This window comes from Callithrix jacchus, chromosome 9, assembly GCF_049354715.1.
Source record: "Callithrix jacchus isolate 240 chromosome 9, calJac240_pri, whole genome shotgun sequence".
NCBI lineage: Eukaryota > Metazoa > Chordata > Mammalia > Primates > Cebidae > Callithrix > Callithrix jacchus.
Window position 1 is genome coordinate 66,064,992 of NC_133510.1, and position 22,491 is coordinate 66,087,482.

At 44.0% G+C, this 22,491-nt stretch overlaps 2 protein-coding genes across 55 annotated transcripts in view; one reads left to right on the top strand and one right to left on the bottom strand.

Moving 5' to 3' along the window:
* Window positions 1-4,475, top strand: part of MAP3K12 (mitogen-activated protein kinase kinase kinase 12) — a 20,271-nt gene extending 15,796 nt beyond the window's left edge. For 3 of the 5 annotated variants that reach the window (XM_078336510.1, XM_078336511.1, XM_017976102.4), the window contains 7 exons: window positions 142-251; window positions 425-541; window positions 662-799; window positions 1,254-1,878; window positions 2,064-2,134; window positions 2,217-2,487; window positions 2,852-3,010. In XM_078336510.1, coding sequence (XP_078192636.1) covers window positions 142-251; window positions 425-541; window positions 662-799; window positions 1,254-1,878; window positions 2,064-2,134; window positions 2,217-2,487; window positions 2,852-2,950 — 1,431 coding nt within the window. In that variant the 3' untranslated portion in view covers window positions 2,951-3,010. Of the gene's footprint in view, window positions 1-141; window positions 252-424; window positions 542-661; window positions 800-1,253; window positions 1,879-2,063; window positions 2,135-2,216; window positions 2,488-2,851 lie in introns of all 5 variants that reach the window. The other 2 variants (XM_002752533.7, XM_009003877.5) reach the window with 1 other exon arrangement.
* Window positions 4,289-22,491, bottom strand: part of PCBP2 (poly(rC) binding protein 2) — a 26,306-nt gene continuing 8,103 nt past the window's right edge. For 2 of the 50 annotated variants that reach the window (XM_078336515.1, XM_078336516.1), the window contains exons 7-16: window positions 21,955-22,083; window positions 20,521-20,595; window positions 17,942-18,034; window positions 16,814-16,855; window positions 15,537-15,609; window positions 14,987-15,025; window positions 14,008-14,063; window positions 12,342-12,440; window positions 11,836-12,005; window positions 7,959-8,746 (exon numbers count right to left, since the gene is read on the bottom strand). In XM_078336515.1, the coding sequence (XP_078192641.1) occupies window positions 8,398-8,746; window positions 11,836-12,005; window positions 12,342-12,440; window positions 14,008-14,063; window positions 14,987-15,025; window positions 15,537-15,609; window positions 16,814-16,855; window positions 17,942-18,034; window positions 20,521-20,595; window positions 21,955-22,083 (1,125 nt within the window). In that variant the 3' untranslated portion in view covers window positions 7,959-8,397. Of the gene's footprint in view, window positions 4,742-7,958; window positions 8,747-11,015; window positions 11,373-11,835; window positions 12,006-12,341; window positions 12,441-14,007; window positions 14,064-14,986; window positions 15,026-15,536; window positions 15,610-16,813; window positions 16,856-17,941; window positions 18,035-20,520; window positions 20,608-21,954; window positions 22,084-22,491 lie in introns of those variants that run through there. The other 48 variants (XM_078336512.1, XM_078336513.1, XM_035256611.3 and 45 more) reach the window with 43 other exon arrangements.

Genomic DNA, 22,491 nt, shown 5'->3' on the forward strand with positions numbered 1-22,491 from the left:
ATGAAGAGATTGGCTCTTAGAGGGCTGAGTCAATCCACTCCTTTTTGTTCCGGCACACACACTGACAGGTATAGGCAACCTGTAAAGCCTTTCACTGGCTGAAAGGATGGCTCTCACTCTTTATCTGCTCTCCACCCCCAGGCAGAGTGGCGGGAAGAAGTAAAACTGCACTTTGAAAAGATTAAGTCAGAAGGGACCTGTCTGCACCGCCTAGAAGAGGAACTGGTGATGAGGAGGAGGGAGGAGCTCAGGTGAGTTCCTGTGCTTGGGGAGGTGACTTTACCAATAGCTAGGACTATGCCAGTCAGCTCCTACCCAACCCCAGGGCAGGTGGAAGGACTATGGACAGGAATTCTGAGACTGGGATCTATTATGGCACTAAGTGAACACAGTTCACCTTGGGGAACCCTTCTGCCCATTGCAGACATGCCCTGGACATCAGGGAGCACTATGAAAGGAAGCTGGAGAGAGCCAACAACCTGTATATGGAACTTAATGCCCTCATGTTGCAGCTGGAACTCAAGGAGAGGGAGCTGCTCAGGTAACCCTACCTGTCCTTATGCACCAATCCCTGGAGCTGTGCCTGCCTTAGAGGTCCTATGGAGACTGGGGTGCCCCTTCCTGGTCATTTGCCCAGCTAAGAAGGTGCCTGGATCTTTAGGCGAGAGCAAGCTTTAGAGCGGAGGTGCCCAGGCCTGCTGAAGCCACACCCTTCCCGGGGCCTCCTGCATGGAAACACAATGGAGAAGCTCATCAAGAAGAGGAATGTGCCACAGAAGCTGTCACCTCATAGCAAAAGGTGGGACACAAACACTGTGGTTCCAGTACGGCAAGAGGGATGCCAAAGTGGCAGCAGTACTTAGCAGGGAGATGTGGGCTTTTCTGAGACAGGGTCTCACTGTCACCCAGGCAGGAGTGCAGTGGCACAATCTCAGCTCACTGCAACCTCCACCTTCCGGATTAAAGCGAAATCTCCCGAATCAGCCTTTCAAGTAGCTAGAACTACAGGCATGTGCCATCACACTCAGCTAATTTTTGTATTTTTAGTAGAGACAGGGTTTCAGTATGTTGGCCAAGCTGGTCTTGAACTCCTGACCTCATGATCCACCCACCTTGGGTTCCCAAAGTGTTGGGATTACAGGCGTGAGCCACTGCACCTGGCTGGAGATGTGTATTTTAGTGTCCAAAGTTAAGGGGTGCTTTGAGTACATAAATTCAGCAGTCTCAACCTTTTATGTCTTCTCTGCTTCCAGACCAGATATTCTCAAGACGGAGTCTTTGCTCCCTAAACTAGATGCAGCCCTAAGTGGGGTTGGGCTTCCTGGGTGTCCTAAGGGCCCCCCCTCACCAGGACGGAGTCGCCGTGGCAAGACCCGTCACCGCAAGGCCAGCGCCAAGGGCAGCTGTGGGGATCTGCCTGGGCTTCGTGCAGCTGTGCCACCCCATGAACCTGGGGGTCCAGCAAGCCCAGGGGGCCTAGGCGGGGGACCCTCAGCCTGGGAGGCCTGCCCCCCTGCCCTCCGTGGGCTTCATCATGACCTCCTGCTCCGCAAAATGTCTTCATCGTCCCCAGACCTGCTGTCAGCAGCACTGGGATCCCGGGGCCGGGGAGCCACAGGGGGAGCTGGGGATCCTGGCTCACCACCTCCAGCCCGGGGTGACACCCCACCAAGTGAGGGCTCAGCCCCTGGCTCTACCAGCCCAGATTCACCCGGGGGAGCCAAAGGGGAGCCACCTCCACCAGTAGGACCTGGTGAAGGTGTGGGGCTTCTGGGAACTGGAAGGGAAGGGACCTCGGGCCGGGGAGGAAGCCGGGCTGGGTCCCAGCACTTGACCCCAGCTGCACTGCTGTACAGGGCTGCCGTCACCCGAAGTCAGGTAAAGTATGGAAAGTCTCCTGAGCTCTTTCCCTTTTTCCTTATTCTCCCTGGGGTCCAAGTCTAAACCCCCAAATTATGCTCAATTGTAAGCCATTCCCTACTTCACCATTTGTAACTAAGTTCCCTTCTGGATTCTTAGTGGCTTCTTTCCATTTCTGACCACAGTCCCCATCTCTCCTGCAGAAACGTGGCATCTCATCAGAAGAGGAGGAGGGAGAGGTGGACAGTGAAGTAGAGCTGACATCAAGCCAGAGGTAAGTGATGAGTACAGGAGGTATGGCATTGTCTCCTGCAAAGGGCAGAACCAAGTTGTAATCCCCTCTCTCCAACATGTAGGTGGCCCCAGAGCCTGAACATGCGCCAGTCACTATCTACCTTCAGCTCAGAGAATCCATCAGATGGGGAGGAAGGCACAGCTAGTGAACCTTCCCCCAGTGGCACACCTGAAGTTGGCAGCACCAACACTGATGAGCGGCCAGATGAGCGGTCTGATGACATGTGCTCCCAAGGCTCAGAAATCCCACTGGACCCACCTCCTTCAGAGGTTATCCCTGACCCTGAACCCAGCTCCCTGCCCATTCCACACCAGGAACTTAGAGGAAAGCAGGTGAGTGGTAGAACACCAACCAGCAGATATTGAACAGGGAGGGCTGTAAGCAGATGCCTTGTCTTAAACAGCTTTTGGGAAGACAGATGCACAGGCTACAAAGTACTGTAAAGAGCAAATATCCATGTGGTGGAATTTCAGAAGCCTCTAGCACAGAGCATCTATTGTGGTGCCTGACCAGTAGCTTATATGTAGCTATAAATTGCAGCCAGGGAAGGATTCTACAGGTAAGAGCCTGACACCTTGGAGAATGGTCTGAGCAACTGCAACCTGGAAGCAATAAAATCAGTAAGCCACTGGCTATTAAAATGATCCTAGCAAAGAACCCTAAGGAATCTCACTGCATTTCTACTCTTCCTTACAGGGCCCTCCCAATTCTGAGGACTCAGACTGTGACAGCACTGAATTGGACAACTCCAACAGCGTTGATGCCTTGCGGCCCCCAGCTTCCCTCCCTCCATGAAAGCCACTCATATTCCGTGTACATAGAGAAATATTTATATAAATGATATATATATATAAATATATATATATGCGCGCCACATAATCAACAGAAACATGGGGCTGTCTCAGCCGTAAGTCGGGCTTGAGGGAGACTGATCCCCTGACAATTCACCTGATAAACTCTAGGGACTTTGGCAGCTGTGGAAATGAATGAGGCATAGCTGTATAGCTGTGCGTAAGGGCAAACTGGCCCCTTCCTGCCCCACTCCATTCCTTACATTCGGCAAGCAACAAGGCAATAGAAAAGCCAGGCTTGTCTTTATATTCTTTATCCCCAAATACTGGGGAGATAGGGGAATGGGGAGGGTGGGAGGGGCAGGAGAGAAAACACTTAGACTGCACTTTTCTGTTTTCCGTTTACTGTTTACACATTTTGCACTTGGGAGGAGGGAGACCAAGGCTGGGTCCTCCCCTCTGAAATTTCTCAGGTGGCAATGTAACTCATTTTTTTTGTCCCTCCATTTATCTTCTCGGTCCAAGCCCTTAGGGCCCAGGGGGAGGTTAGGAGACTGATAGCATGTGATGGCTCAGGCTGAAGAACTGGGGTGCTGTTTAAGTCCCTGCTTTTATCCTGGTGCCTGATTGGGGTGGGGACTGTCATATTGTAACCCCTGTGAAAAATCTTGAAATATAACCACTCCATGCAGGCCCAGCTGTTGAGGGTTTTCTTGATGAATGAATGGGGTACCATACATGGTTAAGATAAAGCCTTGGGCTCAGGACTTTATCTGAGGTGTTTGGACAAGTTCTGCCCCTCCACTTTTATGCATCTGTTCTCATTAAATGAATATAATGTCAAGCCCCAACTTTCTAAAATTATAGCAATAAATGATAGCAGGTACGTCCTTCTAACTTGTTATGGAGGACTATAAATGAAGTTACTAAGAACAATAGAGTGAAATTTTTAGTTTAAAATATGCAAGCCTGAACAAGACGACCAACATTCCCAAGAAACTGGAACCCAGTCAGACACAACCAACTGCTTCCTGTGTATGCCATGTATGTCATGTCATTCCTTTCTACCACCCCCCAGTGGAAGTGCTTGCCTACTCCTAGGACAGGTAAGTCCTAGGAAAGTCTAATCCTCAATCTTTTGGGCACAAGTTTTCTAAGGGCCAACCAAGTACGAGGTAAGATAAAAATCTGATTAAGGTACACAAAAAAAGATGGAAGTGGTAAAAGAGAAGAAAATATCTTAACTGGAATAAAGGCTTCTATTCAAAACTCAAGGAGGGTCCTTTGAGGGATAAAAGGTACAAAAATAACAGCAAGACAAGAGGAATAAAACCCACATGAATCACTGTGGCATCCAGTTTCTATTCACAAAGAAAAAGCTCCAGTCCATCTTTTAATTTTTTTGAAAAATTCCTGACATTACAGAACTAAACTGAAATGTATTAATATTCCACTCTTACATTTCCATGACAAACAGAAAAATTCATGAGCCAAAAAAAAAAAAAAAAAACCAAAAAAAAAAACAAAAACCAGGGAGAAGCTTATAAAACTAAATATGGATCTCAGCATCAACAGCTGAACAGAGAAAGGAATTAAAACGCTTTAATTAAAAAATCACGAGTGGATGATAAAGTGTGTAGAAACTGAAAATTTACAAACTATTTAAAACCTGGAATCGCTGACTGTTCAGAAACTACACAGATGGATCATGGGTGGTGGTGAACAGCAGAAAGGGATTATGGATGAATCTGCATTGTTCTAGCTGCTCCCCATGCCACCCGTCTCCGAGGAAAGCCTGTAACACAGAAACAAGAACTCAGTTAGTTTCCCCAGTGGCCAGCTGCACCTCATCTCTACCTGGTTCATGAAATGTGAAGAGTAAATAATCCGTGCTGGAGTATCAAGGGAGACATTAAGGTTTCTTAAATTTACCAGTACCATAATCCTTTAATCCTTGCAATGCAAGCACGTGGAGGTATATCACTTCAGAACTAAGGGAAACAGAGCCCTTGGTTACGAAATGTTCCTCAAACTATGTTCTCTTTTAGTTCCACAGTGGGCTAACCATGGAGAATACTTTCTGAAAACATGCTGCTCACTGAAGAGTGCTCACAATGCACAGAAGCAATGTTTCTTTATTGCTGAGCTCACTTTGGCTCCTCCCAAACTGCTGACAGAATACCAGTTTAGGAAAGAAACACTAATCTGAGAGAGCCTCAAGGGTTTAATAATGCTGAGACAACTCAAGGCCTTGACTTTAAAGCCCTGGATTTCTATCAGTGTGTAGGATATTATGAGGTACTACAGTTTTAAAGGTTAAGATGTTAAAAAGAGATAAAAAGATTAACTATGGGTAAAGAATTATACCTATTTATTGGTTTGGGGGGGGGGCACGGGACGGAGTCTAGCTCTCTCACCCAGGCTGCAGTGCAGTGGCATGATCTCGGATCACTGCAACTCCCGCCTCCCAGGCTCAAGCAATTCTCCTGCCTCAACCTCCGGATTAGCTGGGATTACAGGTACACACCACCATGCCCGGCTTTTTGTATTTTGGTAGAGACACGGTTTTACCATGTTGGCCAAGCTGTTCTAGAACTCCTGACCTCAGGTGATCCACTTTTGCCTGAGCCTCCCAAAATGCTGAGATTACAGGCATGAACCACTTCACCTGGCCTTAAATTCTGAAAAAAGTTTTCAGGACTTAAAAGTAGCAGACAATATAATGTTTCAACTATGTAGCTCACTGTACAAAGCTCCTAGATCTTGTCAAGCCATCTAAACATACCAGACTACAATGCCTTTCTTTCTGTTTCAAAGAGGTCATCTGAGGTCCTGGAATCCAATTTAGGGCTTTCAGGGAAAGGTATTTAAGTACTCAGTATGCTTCACTGGTAGGTAGGCAGACACCAAGACTTTGCTCTCATTTTGAATAGAAACAAATGTATAAGACTTCTTTTCAGTTCATGAAGTTATTTTATAAAAATTTTAGATTGATTGGCATAAAATATTTGTGATATGTGGTCACGAGGACATGACTGGTAATTCACCATCTGTATCCTTTCCACACAATGCAAAGCCAAAAGCTGGGTAGAAAAGCGAGGGCCAGAAAACTGAAGAGTCCTTCCATTACAAACGGTATTTATTTTTAGTCAGAAATGATTTCTCCACCTCAGCATTAGGGAATATTTAGTTCTTAAAAAGGGGGCAGATTTGTGCCGATTTAAAAAAAAGAAACTGCTAGATACCATTAGATCTAGGACCTAAAAATTTAAGTTAATGAAAATTGGTGGTAGCACTCTGGCCCCACCAGAGTTCTAGAAGAAATGCCCTGAATGTATATCAAGCCCGAATGGGGATTTGCTGGGGTGGGGGAGGTGAGGGAAAAGGAAATACTATGAAATACTGAGTCAGGCACTCTAGAATAGAAAACCACATGGGGGAGCTCTAGGCTTTAAACAAATTTAAAACTGAGGGCCTTTAGAGGTAGTGATGGTAGGATGGTAGCTAGCCCCTTAAACATCTGTAATCTTCCTCAGCAATCCTTCCTGGGGTATAGTCATTAGGTTTAGAGGCCTTCCAAATCAAGAACTAGATAAAATAAAACCAGGTCCCTCAGCAGGGAGATCATATCAGCATGATTATGTCCAAACTACAGAAGGAACAAGCTTCCTAAGGGAGAGAGCTGGACCACATGATAAAGGAGCAACTAAATAAAACTCCTAACTGGACAGGTTTACCTATCTAATCCTTTATGCAGACTTGGGCCATGTAACACTTCTTCACAGGCCCAATCTGGGATGGAGGGGCCACAATAACATCAGAAAATGAGATAATATATTGGAATACTATGGCCAGGCATGGTGGCTCACACGTGTAATCCCACCACTTCAGAAGGCCGAGGTGGGTGGATCACCTGAGGTCAGGAGTTTGAGACCAGCCTGACCAACATGAAGAAACTCCATCTCTAAAAAAAATACATGAAGTATATATATATATATGAATAATAAGTTTTTTTTTTTTTTTAATGTCAACCAATGGGGATGCTGGAAAAGGGAAAATAACTCCACAGTGCGTTCTCTAATGCCCTGGGAAGAGCATTATACTTTCAGCACTGTGGCAATGTGTACTTTGGTTGAATGGAAGGCTATCAGAGGCTTTATGCTACTATTCTAAACCACTTCTACTGTTTTATGAGATCCGTGCCCAAAGAAAATGAGTAAGGTTGTAGGGAGGTTAATATGATTGAGTAAAAGTAGAGCTTTAAAAGTTGTTAGTCCTGGCTAGTCACTCATAATCTATGAATTTAAATTATCTTTAGGGTCTCTATTTTTTAATCTGCAAAATGAGGGGATCAATGTATCACAGATTAGTTGTTCCTTAAGGTTTCTTCCAAATGTAAGCATGTCACTTCCTACTTGTGATAGTGTTGGTGGGGAGGAGAAAGGGTACAGCAGGTTATTGAAAAAAGTGCAAAGTAACCTGGTTGACTATCAGAATTGGTTTAGGATGAGTGAATGGCATCATGTCAAATTGTGGATAATGTCACAGGTTGGCTGAGATATACTTAAAGTCACAAAGAGGGATAATGCTAATTCAGAGGAATGCAGAGCAGACAGAAGCTGCCTAATTTTGTTAGACTTAACCCACTTTGCCCCTCCTCTTCATTCTGGGTAAAAAAATATGTTCTTTGAATGTGTAACTTGGAAGTGATCCTCACGGTAACCATTCACCAGAGGAAACCTGGGATGAACACCTTGTTAGCTGCTGCTGGCAAGGTAAGGCCATTTGAGAAGTCAGATAAACTTCCTCACTAATGAAGCTTGTTGCCAATTACAAAGGACCCTCAGGATCTAAACTGCCATAGGATCATATCTCTTTGTGGGAATATATGACAAAGGACTATAAATTTAACCTGGGATTCCAAAAGCCCACGTCACTTATACAGGCTTTCTGGTTGAAGAGCCACAAGTCACAAGCCCCCAACCCTTTACCCTTCACAGCACACAGTGAACTAAGGTTCTTACTGCGCCAACTTTATTACAGCTAGAAACACAAATATGGCCAAGAAAGGCCTGCTGATAGCTTAATCATTAAATAATTCTTTAAAAAAAAAAAAAGTTAACGGAGAAACTTTTATTCATTAACACAGAGCCTAACACATTGTTATATTGCAAGGCAGAATAAAACTACAAAGAAAAGGTAACAAACAAGAAAGAAGAGTAAACTGTGGCTCTAGATAAAGAATTCAAGTCAGACCCTGAAACAGGCACTCAGCTGAAATGGCCTAAACCTAAACAAGGGTTACCACTCCCCCCACCCCCACCCAGTTATCCCCCAAGGTAGCAAAAAGGAAACTGTAACAAGCTCACAATAGTTTCATTCTCACCAATATTAACAAAGGAAAACAAAATGAACCAAATAATACTGGAGGAGGTGCCTCAAGATATGCAATCAGTAGGGAGAGAATCTCTGTTTCTCGCCTTTCAGTTTGTTAGTTACACATGGCACGGCAGAGGTGGTGGTGGTGGTAGCTGAAGCCCCGGTACCCTTAGCAGCAGACACAACATTTAGAGCCAGGAGAGGGATGGGTTTCATGCCAAGCAGACTGGAGACACAAGGGGCGGTCGGAAGAGGGTTGGGGAGGCTGGAGGGTGCGTCGGAGGTCCCCGCTGTGGCGAGCGAGGGGGTGGTGGTGGAGGAGGAAGAAGAAGAAGGGGTGGAGGGTTGAGAGAGGTTGATGCTGAGGTGATCAGGGATCGTGACGGAGGCTGCCTGGGAGGAGGGTTTAGCGTTTTCTAAACTGTAACAGAGGAAAAAAGGAACAAAAAAAAGGGTGGGTGGAAGGGAAGACCACAAAAGGGAATAAGTACAGGACAAAAACTGCTTCAGTTATATCAGTAAGTGCCTCTGGTTGACAATTAGGAAAACCTAGTATCAACTTGTGACAAGCTCTCTTTTAGCCTGTGTCCCACCCTCTAAATATGTATACTTCCATTCCACCTTCCTTTCCACAGAGCTACTTAAAAACTGCTATGGCGTAGAAAAAGCTGACAGAGAAATCAAATCACAGAGCACATACTTCCATATATCTGACACAATGACCCAACCCAGATATTGAAGGAATGATTTCAGGTAGAAAATGAAAGATACTCATCAATCACCCAACAAAGAAGAAATGTTTCCTCCAATCAAATGTCAATTTCCTATTCTAATGGAAAATCAATTAACCCAAAATTACTTATGAAGCTTTGAGTATTTATAAACACAATTTTTAAAAATCCTCCCAGCTGTAGTATTAAAGTCTGCTTACATTTCCAAAACAAACAAACCAGTATTAGGGTGGAAGGAGACAAGACCAAAGTAGGTCACTAATTTCAAATTTCAAAGAATGCAGCGTTTTCAAAGAAAAATGCTGAGAACAGAAGTGTAGATAAGAACTAGGAAAGCTTTTCTGGTGGGAGGTGGTATAAGTAGTTCTTTATTTCTGACTGAACATACTTCTAATGTGGACCTTTCAGAAGTGGAAAAGACAAACTCAAGCATCACCTAAAAATTCATATTTAAAAAGTGAAAATGCTGCTGCTTCTACTCCTAAAATAACCTCCAGAGAACAGTAAGGATATATATCTCCCAAATGCCTGTATATGTGTCTAAGTCAGAACTACATATATTTGAGAAATTTGCCTGTACAATTGAGCCCACAAACCTAAGTCTTCAAGAGCAGAAAGGCTCCCCTTAAAACCTCATTTTGTTTACCTATGTCCAAGGGCAGCTGCAATCCATAAAGCAGAGGGATACAGAACTCCACTAACTATATAAAAGGACTCAGACTGCCACCACAAAAAAATCTAGACAGGAGAAAATGCTCAGAAGCCAGTAAAATCCTTCTTGCCTTAAAAATAAAAAAAGAGAAAAACAAAAAACAAAAAACCCTTCTGACTTCTGCATTTAAACTGGACCAAGATGAGAAAGAATAAGCTTTGTGCATGCATAGTCCTTGTTTCGGTGTTAGATGAAGCTCTGAAAAAGTACTGACCCTAATCCATGGTTCGGATGATCCTGAACTGCCATTCAATTAAGAATGATCCTGAAAGGTCAGGCACACTGGCTTACGCCTGTAATCCCAGCACTTTGGGAGGCCGAGGAGTATGGATCACGAGGTCAAGAGACCAAGACCATCCTGGTCAACATGGTGAAACCCCATCTCTACTAAAAATACAAAAATTAGCTGGGCACGGTGGCGCGTGCCTATAATCCCAGCTACTCTGGAGGCTTAGGCAGAATTGCTTGAACCCAGGAGGCAGAGGTTGCGGTGAGCCGAGATCATGCCACTGCACTCCAGCCTGGTAACAAGAGTGAAACTCCATCTCAAAAAAAAAAAAAAAAAATGATCCTGAAAAGAGTGACTCTAACTAGAGAATTCTATTTCCTTACAATGTCGCCACTGACCTATTGCAGGGGCTAGGCAAACAGGTCACATTTAAATTTTATGCAGGGCAAGCCTATCAAAAGAACAAAACAAATTCCAGCTTTCAAAAACATGACTGTTGCCACTGAAAACGCCCCTCCAAAATCCTAGTTAGAAATAAGAAAAATATTGGTATTCAAGAAGGGTTAGAATGCCATAAAAAAAAAGTTAAGAAATAAGAAAACTAATTCTTGTAATCCTAGCACTTTGGGAGGCAGATAACTCGATGTCTGGAATTGTGGAGACAAGCCCGACCAACAAGGTGAAACCCCGTCTCTATTAAAGCACCTCTGCAAACAACCTCTATGTAAAAGTTTGGTACTACCATTTCATTCTGAACATTAAGGACCTAGTGTGCTTAGTGGATGGACAAGAAAACAAACCAAGTAACGGGAAAGCTTTTCTATGCCAAGAGTAGCAGCACCTCAAGACATGAAGAGACCTAAGGCAAAAGTCAGACTGCTACTGGGGAAAACTGGTAAGTTCTTAGCTAGGGCTAAATAACCATGGCATACATACATGGTCAGTACAAGCATGACAATACAGACCTCATATTAATGAATTCCTTTCCCCATACTAGTTTCAGGAACTCATGCAAAACTTTTATGACAAAGAGACCAGACATTTATAAAAAAGGTAAATGACAACTAGACAACACTCTCCATTAAAAGGGACCTAAGGGCCTTAGGGCTAACAATGCTTTAAAATGTTAATAAGCAACTTAAGCTCAAGAGTTGAGAAAGCAAGTACTATAAATGACTGTAGGATCCCATTTGACTGCGACCATTGTCCTAAAATTCTGAGTGTAGCTAGCTATGGATAAGGGGAAAAGAACCCTCATGAAGTCATTAAGGGATGAGATTGGGGGAGGGCTGAGATAAAAAACATACTTCTCACTTCTCCAAAACATTCCGGTATCTGTGCTTCCCACATTCCCACAAGCTTTGAACAATAACACCTGCAATTTGAGAAAAATGGGTGTTTCCAGAATAAATGATAATTGCTGCCTCCAGAAACTGCCTTGCTGTCCTATTACTCCACTGTCATTATTTCAACTGAGGGTGCTCTGGACCCCAAATCAAATCAAAGAAAGAGTAGTCTACATGCGATGTAGAAGAAAGGCCCACATTTGATTTTGTCAGTGAGTGCTCTAGCCAAAAGACATGGGCCATTCTTTCCACTTCCCAAACCATGAAGTTAAATGCGGGCAATCTCTGTTCCTCCCTCTGCAACCCCTTGCAAACTTACTGCAATTTGTTTACTTTCTGCTACACTCAAAGAAAGTAGGGCTAGCAAACAAATTCTGGCCATCTCTACACATTACCCGTGTAATCTTATATTTAGTAATATACTGCAGCTTTCCTCAACACATGTTACTGTGTTGGTATGAATAAGACAATAAATAGGTAGGGCAATCTTACCTGACATTGATTAGATATTGAGCCAGGCTAATGCTGGCAGCAGATCCAGTGATGGTAACCTGCCTATCAGTAGATCCTTCCACTGGGTTCGCAATTTTGATCTGCGCCCCAGACATCTGACGGATCTCATTGATTTTGGCGCCCTGACGCCCGATTATGCAGCCAATCAACTTAAGGGAGAAAATCAAGGCACAGTGAATTAGAGTTGCATGGCTAAGTCCAAGAATCCCACCCTCTCCTCTAGCTCCTACTACTTGGGTCCCAGAAAACGGCAATGGAAACTTCCTTTTTTTTTTTTTTAAACATCCTTTTTTTAAAGACAGTCTCACCCACCCTGTGGCCAGAATGGAGTGCAGTGGCGCCATCTCAGCTCACCGCAACCTCCACCTCCCGGGTTCAAACCATTCTCCTGTCTCAGCCTCCTGAGTAGCTGGGACTATAGGCATGCACCATCACACCCGGCTAATTTCTTTTTATATTTTTAGTAAAGATGGGGTTTCATTCACCATGATAGCCAGGATGGTCTCGATCCCTTGACCCCGTGATCTGCCCGCCTCGACCTCCCAAAGTGTTGGGATTACGGGCGTGAGCCACCATGCCTGGCCCTTTTAAAAAAAAAAAAAAATTGAAACAGGGTCTTACTATGTTTCTCAGGCTAGTCTCGAACTCCTTAGCTGAAGCCATCCTCACACCTCAGCTTCTGTCCCTCTGTGCTCCATGTACCTGGGATTACAGGTGCATACCACCAGGCCCAACTTCATCCTACACCCTTTACCTATATACTTTTAATCAAAAAACTCAATTAACTCTTGACCCATTCTTTAGTCTAACCACTCATGGTGAGAGCCAGTTCTGAGCTAACTTGCTCTTATGTCCGAGTATTAGTTCTTCATTATTGCTGTCCTCAGAGTATTATTAATTCCAAAGACAAAATAAACCAGAGCAATCCAAGAATAAGCTTAGCTAAAAATAAAGGTAGAAATACATTCAGTCATCCTGCCATCATTACCACCTTACTATACTGACAAGAATTCTAGGGCAGGGTGCGGTGGCTCACGTCTATAATCCCAGCACTTTGGGAGGCCGAAGCGGGTGGATCATGAGGTCAAGAGATCGAGATCATCTGGTCAACAAGGTGAAACCCCATCTCTACTAAAAATACAAAAATTAGCTGGGCATGGTGGTGCATGCCTGTTGTCCCAGCTACTCGGGAGGCTGAGGCAGGAGAATTGCTTGAACCCAGAAGGTAGAGGTTGTGGTGAGCCAAGATCGTGACACTGCACTCCAGTCTGGGTAACAACAGCAAAACTCCATCCAAAAAAAAAAAAAGAATTCTGGCCAATTCCTAAGGTGTTTTTGCCTTGGTAAAAGGTAAAAACAAACACACAAAAAGAAAACTGGTCTACATTTGCATTGTCCAATACTATAAACAGTAATATGTGGTTACTGAACACCTGAACTGTGGCAAGGGAGACTGAGGAACTAGTCATTTTATTATTCTCAAGTTAAATACCCACATGTGGTTAGTGGCTATCATATAACCTTGGACAGCACAGATCTAATGTTCATGAATCACTACACTCTGGAGGGGGAGGCAGTGGCTCAGGCCTGTAGGCTGAGTTGAGCCAACCATTTGTGCTCAGGGGTTTGAGACCAGCCTCGGCAACATGGTGAAATCCCATCTTTACAAACAAATATATAAAAATAATTAAGCCAGGCTTAGTGGTGGCACCTGTGTTCCCAGCTACTCAGGATGCTGAGATGGAAGGATCTCTTAAGCCTGAAGTTCAAGGTGGGTCATTCCTATAACCCCAGCACACTTTGGGAGGCCAAGGCTGGTGGTTCACCTGAGGTCAGGAGTTCAAGACCAGCCTGACCAACATAGAGAAACCTTGTCTCCATGAATAATACAAAATGAGCTGGGCATGGTGGCACATGCCTATAATCCCAGCTATTCAGGAGACTAAGGCATGAGAATTGCTTGAACCCAGGAGGCGGAGGTTGGAGCAAGCCAAGATGATGCCACTGCACTCCAGCCTGGGCCACAAGAGTAAACCTCCGTTTCAAAAATAAATAAATAAATAAACAAATAGCAGGACACTGCTGTAAAGATGTCTGTTTCTTTAAAACCAATTTTCTTATTTTCATCCCATGCAACCTAACTATACTTACATCGTTTGGAATGGTGAGTTCATGAGAAGTAGTCTGAGCGGATGCATCCAAACCTGCTAAAAGACAGAAGAGAGCAAGCAAATTCAATGCACTGCATTCAAAACCCCACTGACTTGCACATTAAACTAACAGAAGGAAATAAACTGGAAACCCAGCATTGGCTGTTGGGATTCATCACTAACTTGGAAGCCTCCAAAGAGGAAAGAGGGTGGGAGAAGGGTGTAGAAATAATGCTCGAAAGGTTCTTCTGTACACTCAGAAGAGCTGATTTCATGCCATTTCCTGCAAAGCCCAGACTATTAGGGATGGGGGATGGACGCAAGGGCAAGGGAGTGTGGTATCCTCAAAGAGGATCAAAATCTAAACAAGTCCTTCTGTACTTCTACCCCTTTCCTGCTGTGTTCCATATTGTATCTCACCTGATGCTCACTAGCACCAGTGCCAATATTATGCCTGTTAATGGGTACCATGGACTTTTGGCACACATGCAGAGTTGCTTTAAATATACCTTTATCAGATTAATGCCCTCCACCCACTATCCTCCTAACTTAGACTGGAAGGTCAGATAGAATGAAATGGCAGTCAGGTGAGGGGGACTTCATTTCTCCGGATTTACTCCCTGTCTTCTGCTCAATAATTTTGTTCTGGCTTTTGTTTTACAAAGAAAAAGAAAAAAAAAACCCATCAGCAAATACCCATACCCATCTTTTAACAACACCTGGACTGAACCAGGTCAGCTGGCTAACACTCAAGCTTAGTCCTGATCTCAGCTTTGGCTGCTGGTCTCAACATTTTTAGAAGGGGGTTGGCCAGATCCATCAAGGGACCCTCGGGGGCACCAGGCCCACCCCTTTGCTCTCTCAGCTCCTCTCTGCCATGTGCATGTTGCTGGTATGGTTCATGGGCAGTGAAACAAGACTCCCACCAGTTTATTAATATAACAGTAGAATACTACAGATTTTTTTTTTTTAATCATTACCCCAATAGCCTTTCACCTCTGGAGAGCTGGATTCAATGCCTGTTAAGATACAAGTGAAAATGAGTTTGGTGGTCTCATCCTAACCCTATCGGACAAGTTATTCCTTATACAGAAAAGCCCCAAAAACAGAACAAAACAAAAACAAAAACAAAAAAACACTACACAATTTGGCACAAATGGATGGTCTCTACCCAAGCCTGTGAATTGCTGGTGGAGAGAAAGGGGGTGCTGATCAGATCAAGGGGGCAACAGTCAGGATGAGCTCAAAGAAATATCAGCCTACCCTTTACCTGACAAGCATCCCCAAACCTCACCCCCAAACCTTCCAGGGCCTTTTTTTTTTTTTTTTTTTTAGAATAACTGACCCCAAATGAAAACCACGTTAACAAACACATTACCTCCTTGGGCTTAGCCATAGTAGACAGGCAAGTTTAAACCAGCAAGATGCTGGATAACGAAGTTTGTTTTATACAGATGTCAAGCTGAGACCTTGGGACTGGCCTCTCTCTTGCACTACACCTTACAGAAATAAACACTGAGGTATCCATACCACTGAATCCGGTGTTGCCATGCGTCATGGGAAAATGAGACTGTTGCATTGCCAACTGGTGCAGCTTGGTCAACTGCAAGGAGGAAACAGGAGGTTGGCATTAGATTTAACAGCCAGGGCTCAAACACATTCAAATGAGAAAATGCAGGTCCTGATCCCCAAAATTGACTCTACTACTCAAACTACAACAAAGGGTAGGGATGGGGTTTACATCACAATCCTGGGATTGGCAGAATATGAAGGGTAAGGGTTAGAAATAGAAAGGGAGTCTGTTAGAGAATGAATGCATTTTGGGTGTGTGAATAGAAAAGCAACAGCACTTGCCCCACGACCGTCCCCTTGTGGGCTACTTAATGAAGGTAGTTTGCAGCCATTGCAACAGTTGCCGCAGGGACAAGCACAGACAGGCTAGGTAAACAAACTGCAGTGGTGCTAGGGAAAACACACCATGCAGGGTTTCATCAGTACTGGGGAGAGGGAAGGAAATGAGGAGGGCAGGGAGACTGGAAGGAGGAGAGAAGTTAAGAAACCATAGTGGGTTTAGTCCCATCACTGCCACCACTGACTACTACAGCTATTTATTCATCTATATAAACTGTCCTGTCATAAAATAATCCTTCTTCACGTCTACTTCCCTCTCTCCTGGGACCTACCACTAACCAAGACCCAAACTCAACTTCCCAAGTCTAATATTCAGTACCTGAAAAGGTTAGTAAGGATAAAAGTGCAGAAAGAAATGCCCTTGAAGTCTAAATACCAGCACTTTTAAATAGGAGGTTTTAGCGGCAAGAAAGGTTTAATTCTAAAATGTTCAGGTTCCTATTCCTCTCTGTGTAAATAAGCCCCTTCCCCATCCCTCCAAATACTTTTAAAATTGTCACCTGAGTGAGGAGTACCCAAGGGCAAACCCAACCTCCCAATACCCCCATGGAAAGAAGAGCATGCAAGGAAGCACAGTCTGAATGTCAATTTAAACTGTGCCCTGAGATAACAAATCACAGTATACCATGGAACATTTCTCTTTTAGAAAGGGTAATCTGAAATACAGGGGAAAGGAGGAGCTAATATGCTGAATTAAATTTCAGGGGTTAAATGTCAAAAGGCAAACAAGGCATTACCCTGATTAAAGGGCTGAAATATGGGATTGACCTTGTGAAGAAAACAATATTGCAAATGCTGAAGACCCAACTCACTTCTGGCTACTTGGGAGAAAGGAGTGAGACAATTTTGGATGGGAGAGGGAGCTTTTCAAAACAAGAAGTGAAAACAAAACTTACATCTGGCTGTGGAATGGCATACTGTCCTTGAATGGTATAGGCCTACAAAAGGAGGAAAACAGTTCCTATTAAAAACCAATCACGGACAGCCACCCAGTGGGGGGAAAAAGACATATCAACTAGCCAGGAAGCCAGAGTTGAATTACAGAATGGGGGAGGCCAGAGACTGAGGCAGTAGATGGAATCTCACAAATACGGGCAGACCCAAATTGGCCTTCTTTGAACCCTAAGTATAACTTTATTCCGGGGATCCTATAAAGGTAGTCAAGTTCCCTGCAGTTAAAGGCAAAATATACGTAAACTGTTTCTTAATGAAAATGTGGGAAGTGAGATTAGCAATGCCTCGACTGACCAAGCCCCACTCTTCCTCCCTGTATACAGGATAGCCTAGGAGGAATAATAGTCTCTTCCCTCACCACCCCAACCCTTCTACCAATTGTGGTGATGTGGGAGATCTGTATCTGCACAAACCTACATGGCATGTTTTGAAACACTTTCTTTTTTCCCCAACTTATTTTTTCATCTGCCTAAAGACTTAAGAACACTGGATGCTAGCTGAGTCCCTAACACTAGGGAGTTGATCACAGGTACACAAAAACCACTGTGTTCTAATTCCTGTCTTCTCCCACCTCCCCTCCATCATAAAAGGTACTTGCAGCTCCCACTATGCCCTCCACCCCCCAACAACGGAACCTCCCAAAAAGGGAGCTGGGTCTTCAGGGAAATGGGGTGGGGAACAAGGAGGAAAGGAAGAGGGAACAGGGAGGGAAGGGAAGGAGTGGCTGGTTAACAGGATGTGAAGCTTCTCACATCACAGTGGCCAGTACCCCCAAAAGTATACCCAGGTGGGGGTGGAAGGAAGGTGAAAATGGGGTAGGAGTGGGAGAAGGGAAGAGGGGTTGAACAAAAAAAATTAAAAAAAAAAAAAAAAAAAAAAAGTTGGTGTTACCATCTGGTGGGCTACGCGGCCTGGGTGAAATGAGGTTGGGGGGTCAGTCCAGGTCCCCGTGGACAGGTGGTGTCCACAGCACCAAAAATCACCAGCGCCACTGGCCCCCCCGCGTGTTGGCAGTCTCGGCTGAGGCGGAAGGATTGAGTGAGCCTTGGAGACTGAACATCCCCTCTCACCTCTAGAGGTGGTCCCTCCAGGTCAGGGTTGAGGCACATGGACGGGGTGGTGTGGGGAAAGCTCGCACTGTCGCTGCCTGTGCTGTACCTGTCCTGTGGATAAATAGAGGATTTCAGTCTCCAGGGCTGTCAATCCGGCACCTTGTCACCAGCATGAAATTCACACAAAAAAAAGTTTATTTTTTTTCCTTTTTCCTTTAAAAAGGAGCTCAAACACAATTGGAAACGAGCTGTAATCAGTGAATTTAAAAAAAAAGTTACCTAGTGGCAGATTTCACACTGCACAATTGGGCTATTTTCAGTAATGAAGGGGTGGGGCAACAGAGCTGATGCCAGCTCCTAGTCAGTGTGGGATTAAGTTGAACCCCTACAGAGCCCACTTTGCCACAAAGGAACAAAAGACACAGGTCCATCTGTGGATATTGTATATTTAAAAAGGCCTGTGGGAACGAACCATGACAGGGCCACTCATAGAAGAAACTGCAAGTTTTTAGACGGTGGTCGACTAAATAAAGGGGAGGGAGGGAGGAAGGTAGGGAAGCAAAGAGGTATGAAGGGGGAGGTGTGATGGGGAGGGGAAAAAAAGGAAATGAAGGAAGAAATTGAAGCAGAGAGGATTGCTGCCACCCAGTATGGGACTCTATATATTCCAAAGGTGAGTGGGAGAATCCAGAAGAGCAGGAACCTGGAGTTCCTGGGAAGGAAAAATTCCAAAGGCTAACCCCTCCTGGCTACACTGACTCTGGACCTTTGCTTATCCTGCCCAATTCTGACTGTCTAGGACTGAGAGCCTTTTGGCCAAACCAGTTTGTACAAGGCTAGTGCTAAAAGCAAGGTACTAAACTCAAGGTAATACTGTGATGTAACTAACCTTCTGTGAAAGTAGCTATGATAACTACACGACAAACTAAATCCCTAAAAACTTGTTCATTTTTATGACAATTCAACAGAACGTGAATGAGATGGACTCCCAAGTTTATGCTTGCCCTCTAAATGGCTCCGAAACAAATGCAAATAAGATGAAACTAGTTAACTAAATATGCTTCTAACAGACCAGCCCCAAGTGGGAAAAGGTATTTTGAGCAATGCACTTGCTTAGGTAGCTACTAAAATCAGACACTATTTCAACCTGAATCCCAATACAGTTATCCCTAGGTGTTCCTAGGTTATCAGTGGGGGATTAGTTCTAGGATCCCCCCATAGAAATAAATATCCATGTGCAAGCCTCTTTTTTTTTTTTTTTGAGACAGAGTTTCACTATTGTTGCCCAGGTTGGAGTACAATGGCATGATCTCAGCTCACTGCAGCCTCCGCCTCCCAGGTTTAAGCGATTCTCCTGCCTCTGCCAGCCGAGTAGCTGGGATTACATGCATGCACCACGCCCGGCTAATTTTTGTATTTTTAGTAGACGGGGTTTCACCATGTTGCCTAGGCTGGTCTTGAACTCCCAACCTCAGATGATCCGCCTGCCTTGGCCTCCCAAAGTACTGGGATTACAGGCGTGAGCCACCACACCCAGCCAATACTCAAGTCTTTTACATAAAATGGTATAGTAGTTGCATATAACCTAAGCATATTTTCCCATATACTTTAATCATCTCTCTATTACTAATAATACCTAATACAATGTAAATACTAAATACTTTTTATACTTTGTTAATGATAAAACAAAGCCTGTACATGTTCAGTACAGATGCGACCACCCATTTTTTCCCTGAATATTTTTGATCTGAGCTGGGTTGAAGGTGGAACCCACAAACACAAAGGGCCAACTGTATTTTAAAAACTGACCTACCTACTCCTCAAATACAATCAGAGCATAGGACTACCATGGTCCTGATCAATGCTTCAGTCATAATAATCTAACTTCAGAATAGTTCATGTGCCAAAGATTAAGAGTTTAGGTTGGTGAGGAAGGAGCAGAGAGAGGCCAAGGGGGTGCTTTGGTGTTCTTACTCTAACACCAAAGGTCACGGCACCACAGCCCAACATGCTCACCCCCCTATTCTTACATACTGAACTCTTACCCCAGCTGATTTCAGTTATGCCATGTGGGTTCAAACCAGTGTTTATGAGGTTAAGAGCCTGGGGGACAACACACTGGAGTTTGGGAGTGAAGGGGTAGGAGTAGGGGAGGTGAGGTGGAGGGAAGGGGAAGTTTGTAGGACACTCAAATTCAGGACCCCCAAATTTTGAGACCACCATCCAGAATCTCCTTCAGAGGTCCAACTCTTTGCTACCTTTTATTTAGACCTCTAAATATCACCCCACACATATAAAACATGGATGGGGTGGGGACAGGGAGCGAAGTAGTGACAGTGAGGCAATTCTAACCCAACCCGCCTTAAGTAACCAAGTAAGTTACCTCTTCCGAGTGCCTACAAAACTTCCATTGCCTGCTCAAATTTAAGGCATTCACAGCTTTCTCCAGTACAAAAAATAAAACTAAAAGCAGGTCAAACTATGGCCAGAGTATAGGTTTCAGCAAGCATGCAGAGTGGTTTGGTGTGATGCTGGCAAAGTTGACATTTCAAATATAATCTCTGTTCACTCTAGCCCACCAATAAGAATTTTCTTACCTGACCACCTGCAAAGATGACTGGAGAGCTGGACGGCTTGGGCCGGTACGGGATGGTCACGCCCTTCGGGGGGGACTGGGAGAGAGTCAGAGGGGAAAAAAACAAAAAGAGATAAGGTTTCAAAGCTGCTTCAGCTGTGTGGCTTTAGCTCACACAGATCAGATAATTAAAAACTATTTCCATCCCCTTACCTACACCAAATTGTCTCTGGCTAGACCTAATCTCAAATTATCTACTAGAAGTTATTTGCCTTTAATGCAGTAACTCCAAGGACTACACAATTCAAACTAATTCTCATGAAGGAAGATATGCTTGTAATAATCTTTGGCACTATTTCCAAAGTTTTAAGTAAATATAATGAATGTGAAAAACTGTGTAAACATATACATTTTAGTTGGTAGTTTAGCTTACATTTTTTGGCCTGAATAGAAAATAAGTCAAAACTGGAAATAAAGTAGTACTCAAATGTTTTGTCTAGAATAATATAGACACGATCTATAAATAGTTCAAAGGCCCAAGCAAGGTTTTGCTAATCTCTACTTGAAAATTCCAGTTTCTAGCTGGGGGCGGTGGCTCATGCTGGGAATCCCAGTACTTTGGAAGGCTGAGGCAGGTGGATGGCTTGAGCTCAGGAGTTCAAGACCAGCCTGGGCAACATGGCAAAATCCTGTCTCTACAAAAAGTAACAAAAAAAAAAGCCAGGTGTGGTGGCACATGCCTGTAGAACAAGCTACTGAGGAGACAGGTGAAAGGATCACTTAAGCCTGGTAGGCAGAGGTTGCACTGAGCCGACATCGCATCTAGGCACTCCAGCCTGGGTGACAGAGCGACCAGTCACACACAAACACACACATACAAAAAAATTCCAGTTTCATTTCTCACCAATGAAACCAACTCCGTATCACAAATCTGAAAAGGCTTAATTTTCCTGAATTTTGCTATTCTTTTAAGAGAATAATAGTACGTAATCAGGACCTCATAAGTCATTCGGAAACATCATCATACATATTATTTTTCTATTCTACATAATATTTTGAATACCCTGCTACAAAGTGACAAGATGTTAAAGAGCATATCAAATTTCCATGTAACCCAAATACAGTAATTAAAAAAGTAATTTAACTCAGCTACTCAGGAACCCATATACATTTTGGCCTCTTCAGTCCATGTAGTGCACCTTCCCCTCCCACTCTGCTATAACTGCTGTGAACCAAAAGATCACTGCTGCTTAGCAGTTTCTATTTTTGCTCACAGACCATAAGAAAAGTCAAAGCTAGGGGAAGGAAAATATGAACTCAGGGAACCTTTTACCCCCCACCCCCACTGGAAGACTTAACAGCTTCACTTAATTCTAGTCTTACTAAATATAGAGCACAGTCCTTCTGTCCCCAGAATTGCCCTCCCCGCATTCTCAGCATGAGCCTGAGGGCTTACCTCCAACATGACCACGCAGATCTGTTTGACACACTCAATGATGGATTGCGGAATGCCAGCAATAGTGATGGCCCGCTCAGTTGAGTTGGGTAACATATCCCCTGCCACCTGGACCTGAGCCCCTGTACTCTTTGGAGTAAAAAGAAATTCAGAATAAGAGAAAAACAGCTCATACTCTTCCAATTCCTCCCAGAAGCAATTTCAGAGTCTAAAACTCTAGTGGATATTTATCCCATTTCCCATCTTCCCTTTTTGTTCTTTGTCCCACTCTTCCCTTCTTCCAGATAGAACTGTTTAATGAATTAGAGTTAAAAATAAATGAGCCACTGAAAGACAAGAATAAGTGAATAAAAGCCTAAATTTAACCTACTCTCAAGCAAAAGGTCCTTCTAGACAGCTTCCTCTCAACTAATGACAGTTCTCTGGGCAAAGCAAAAGCGCCACAAATATCACCCACCTTTCATTATCTTACTGAATAAATATCTTCTACATCAAGTCCATTCTATGTGCCTGGTACCATGACAAGTGTTCAGAATA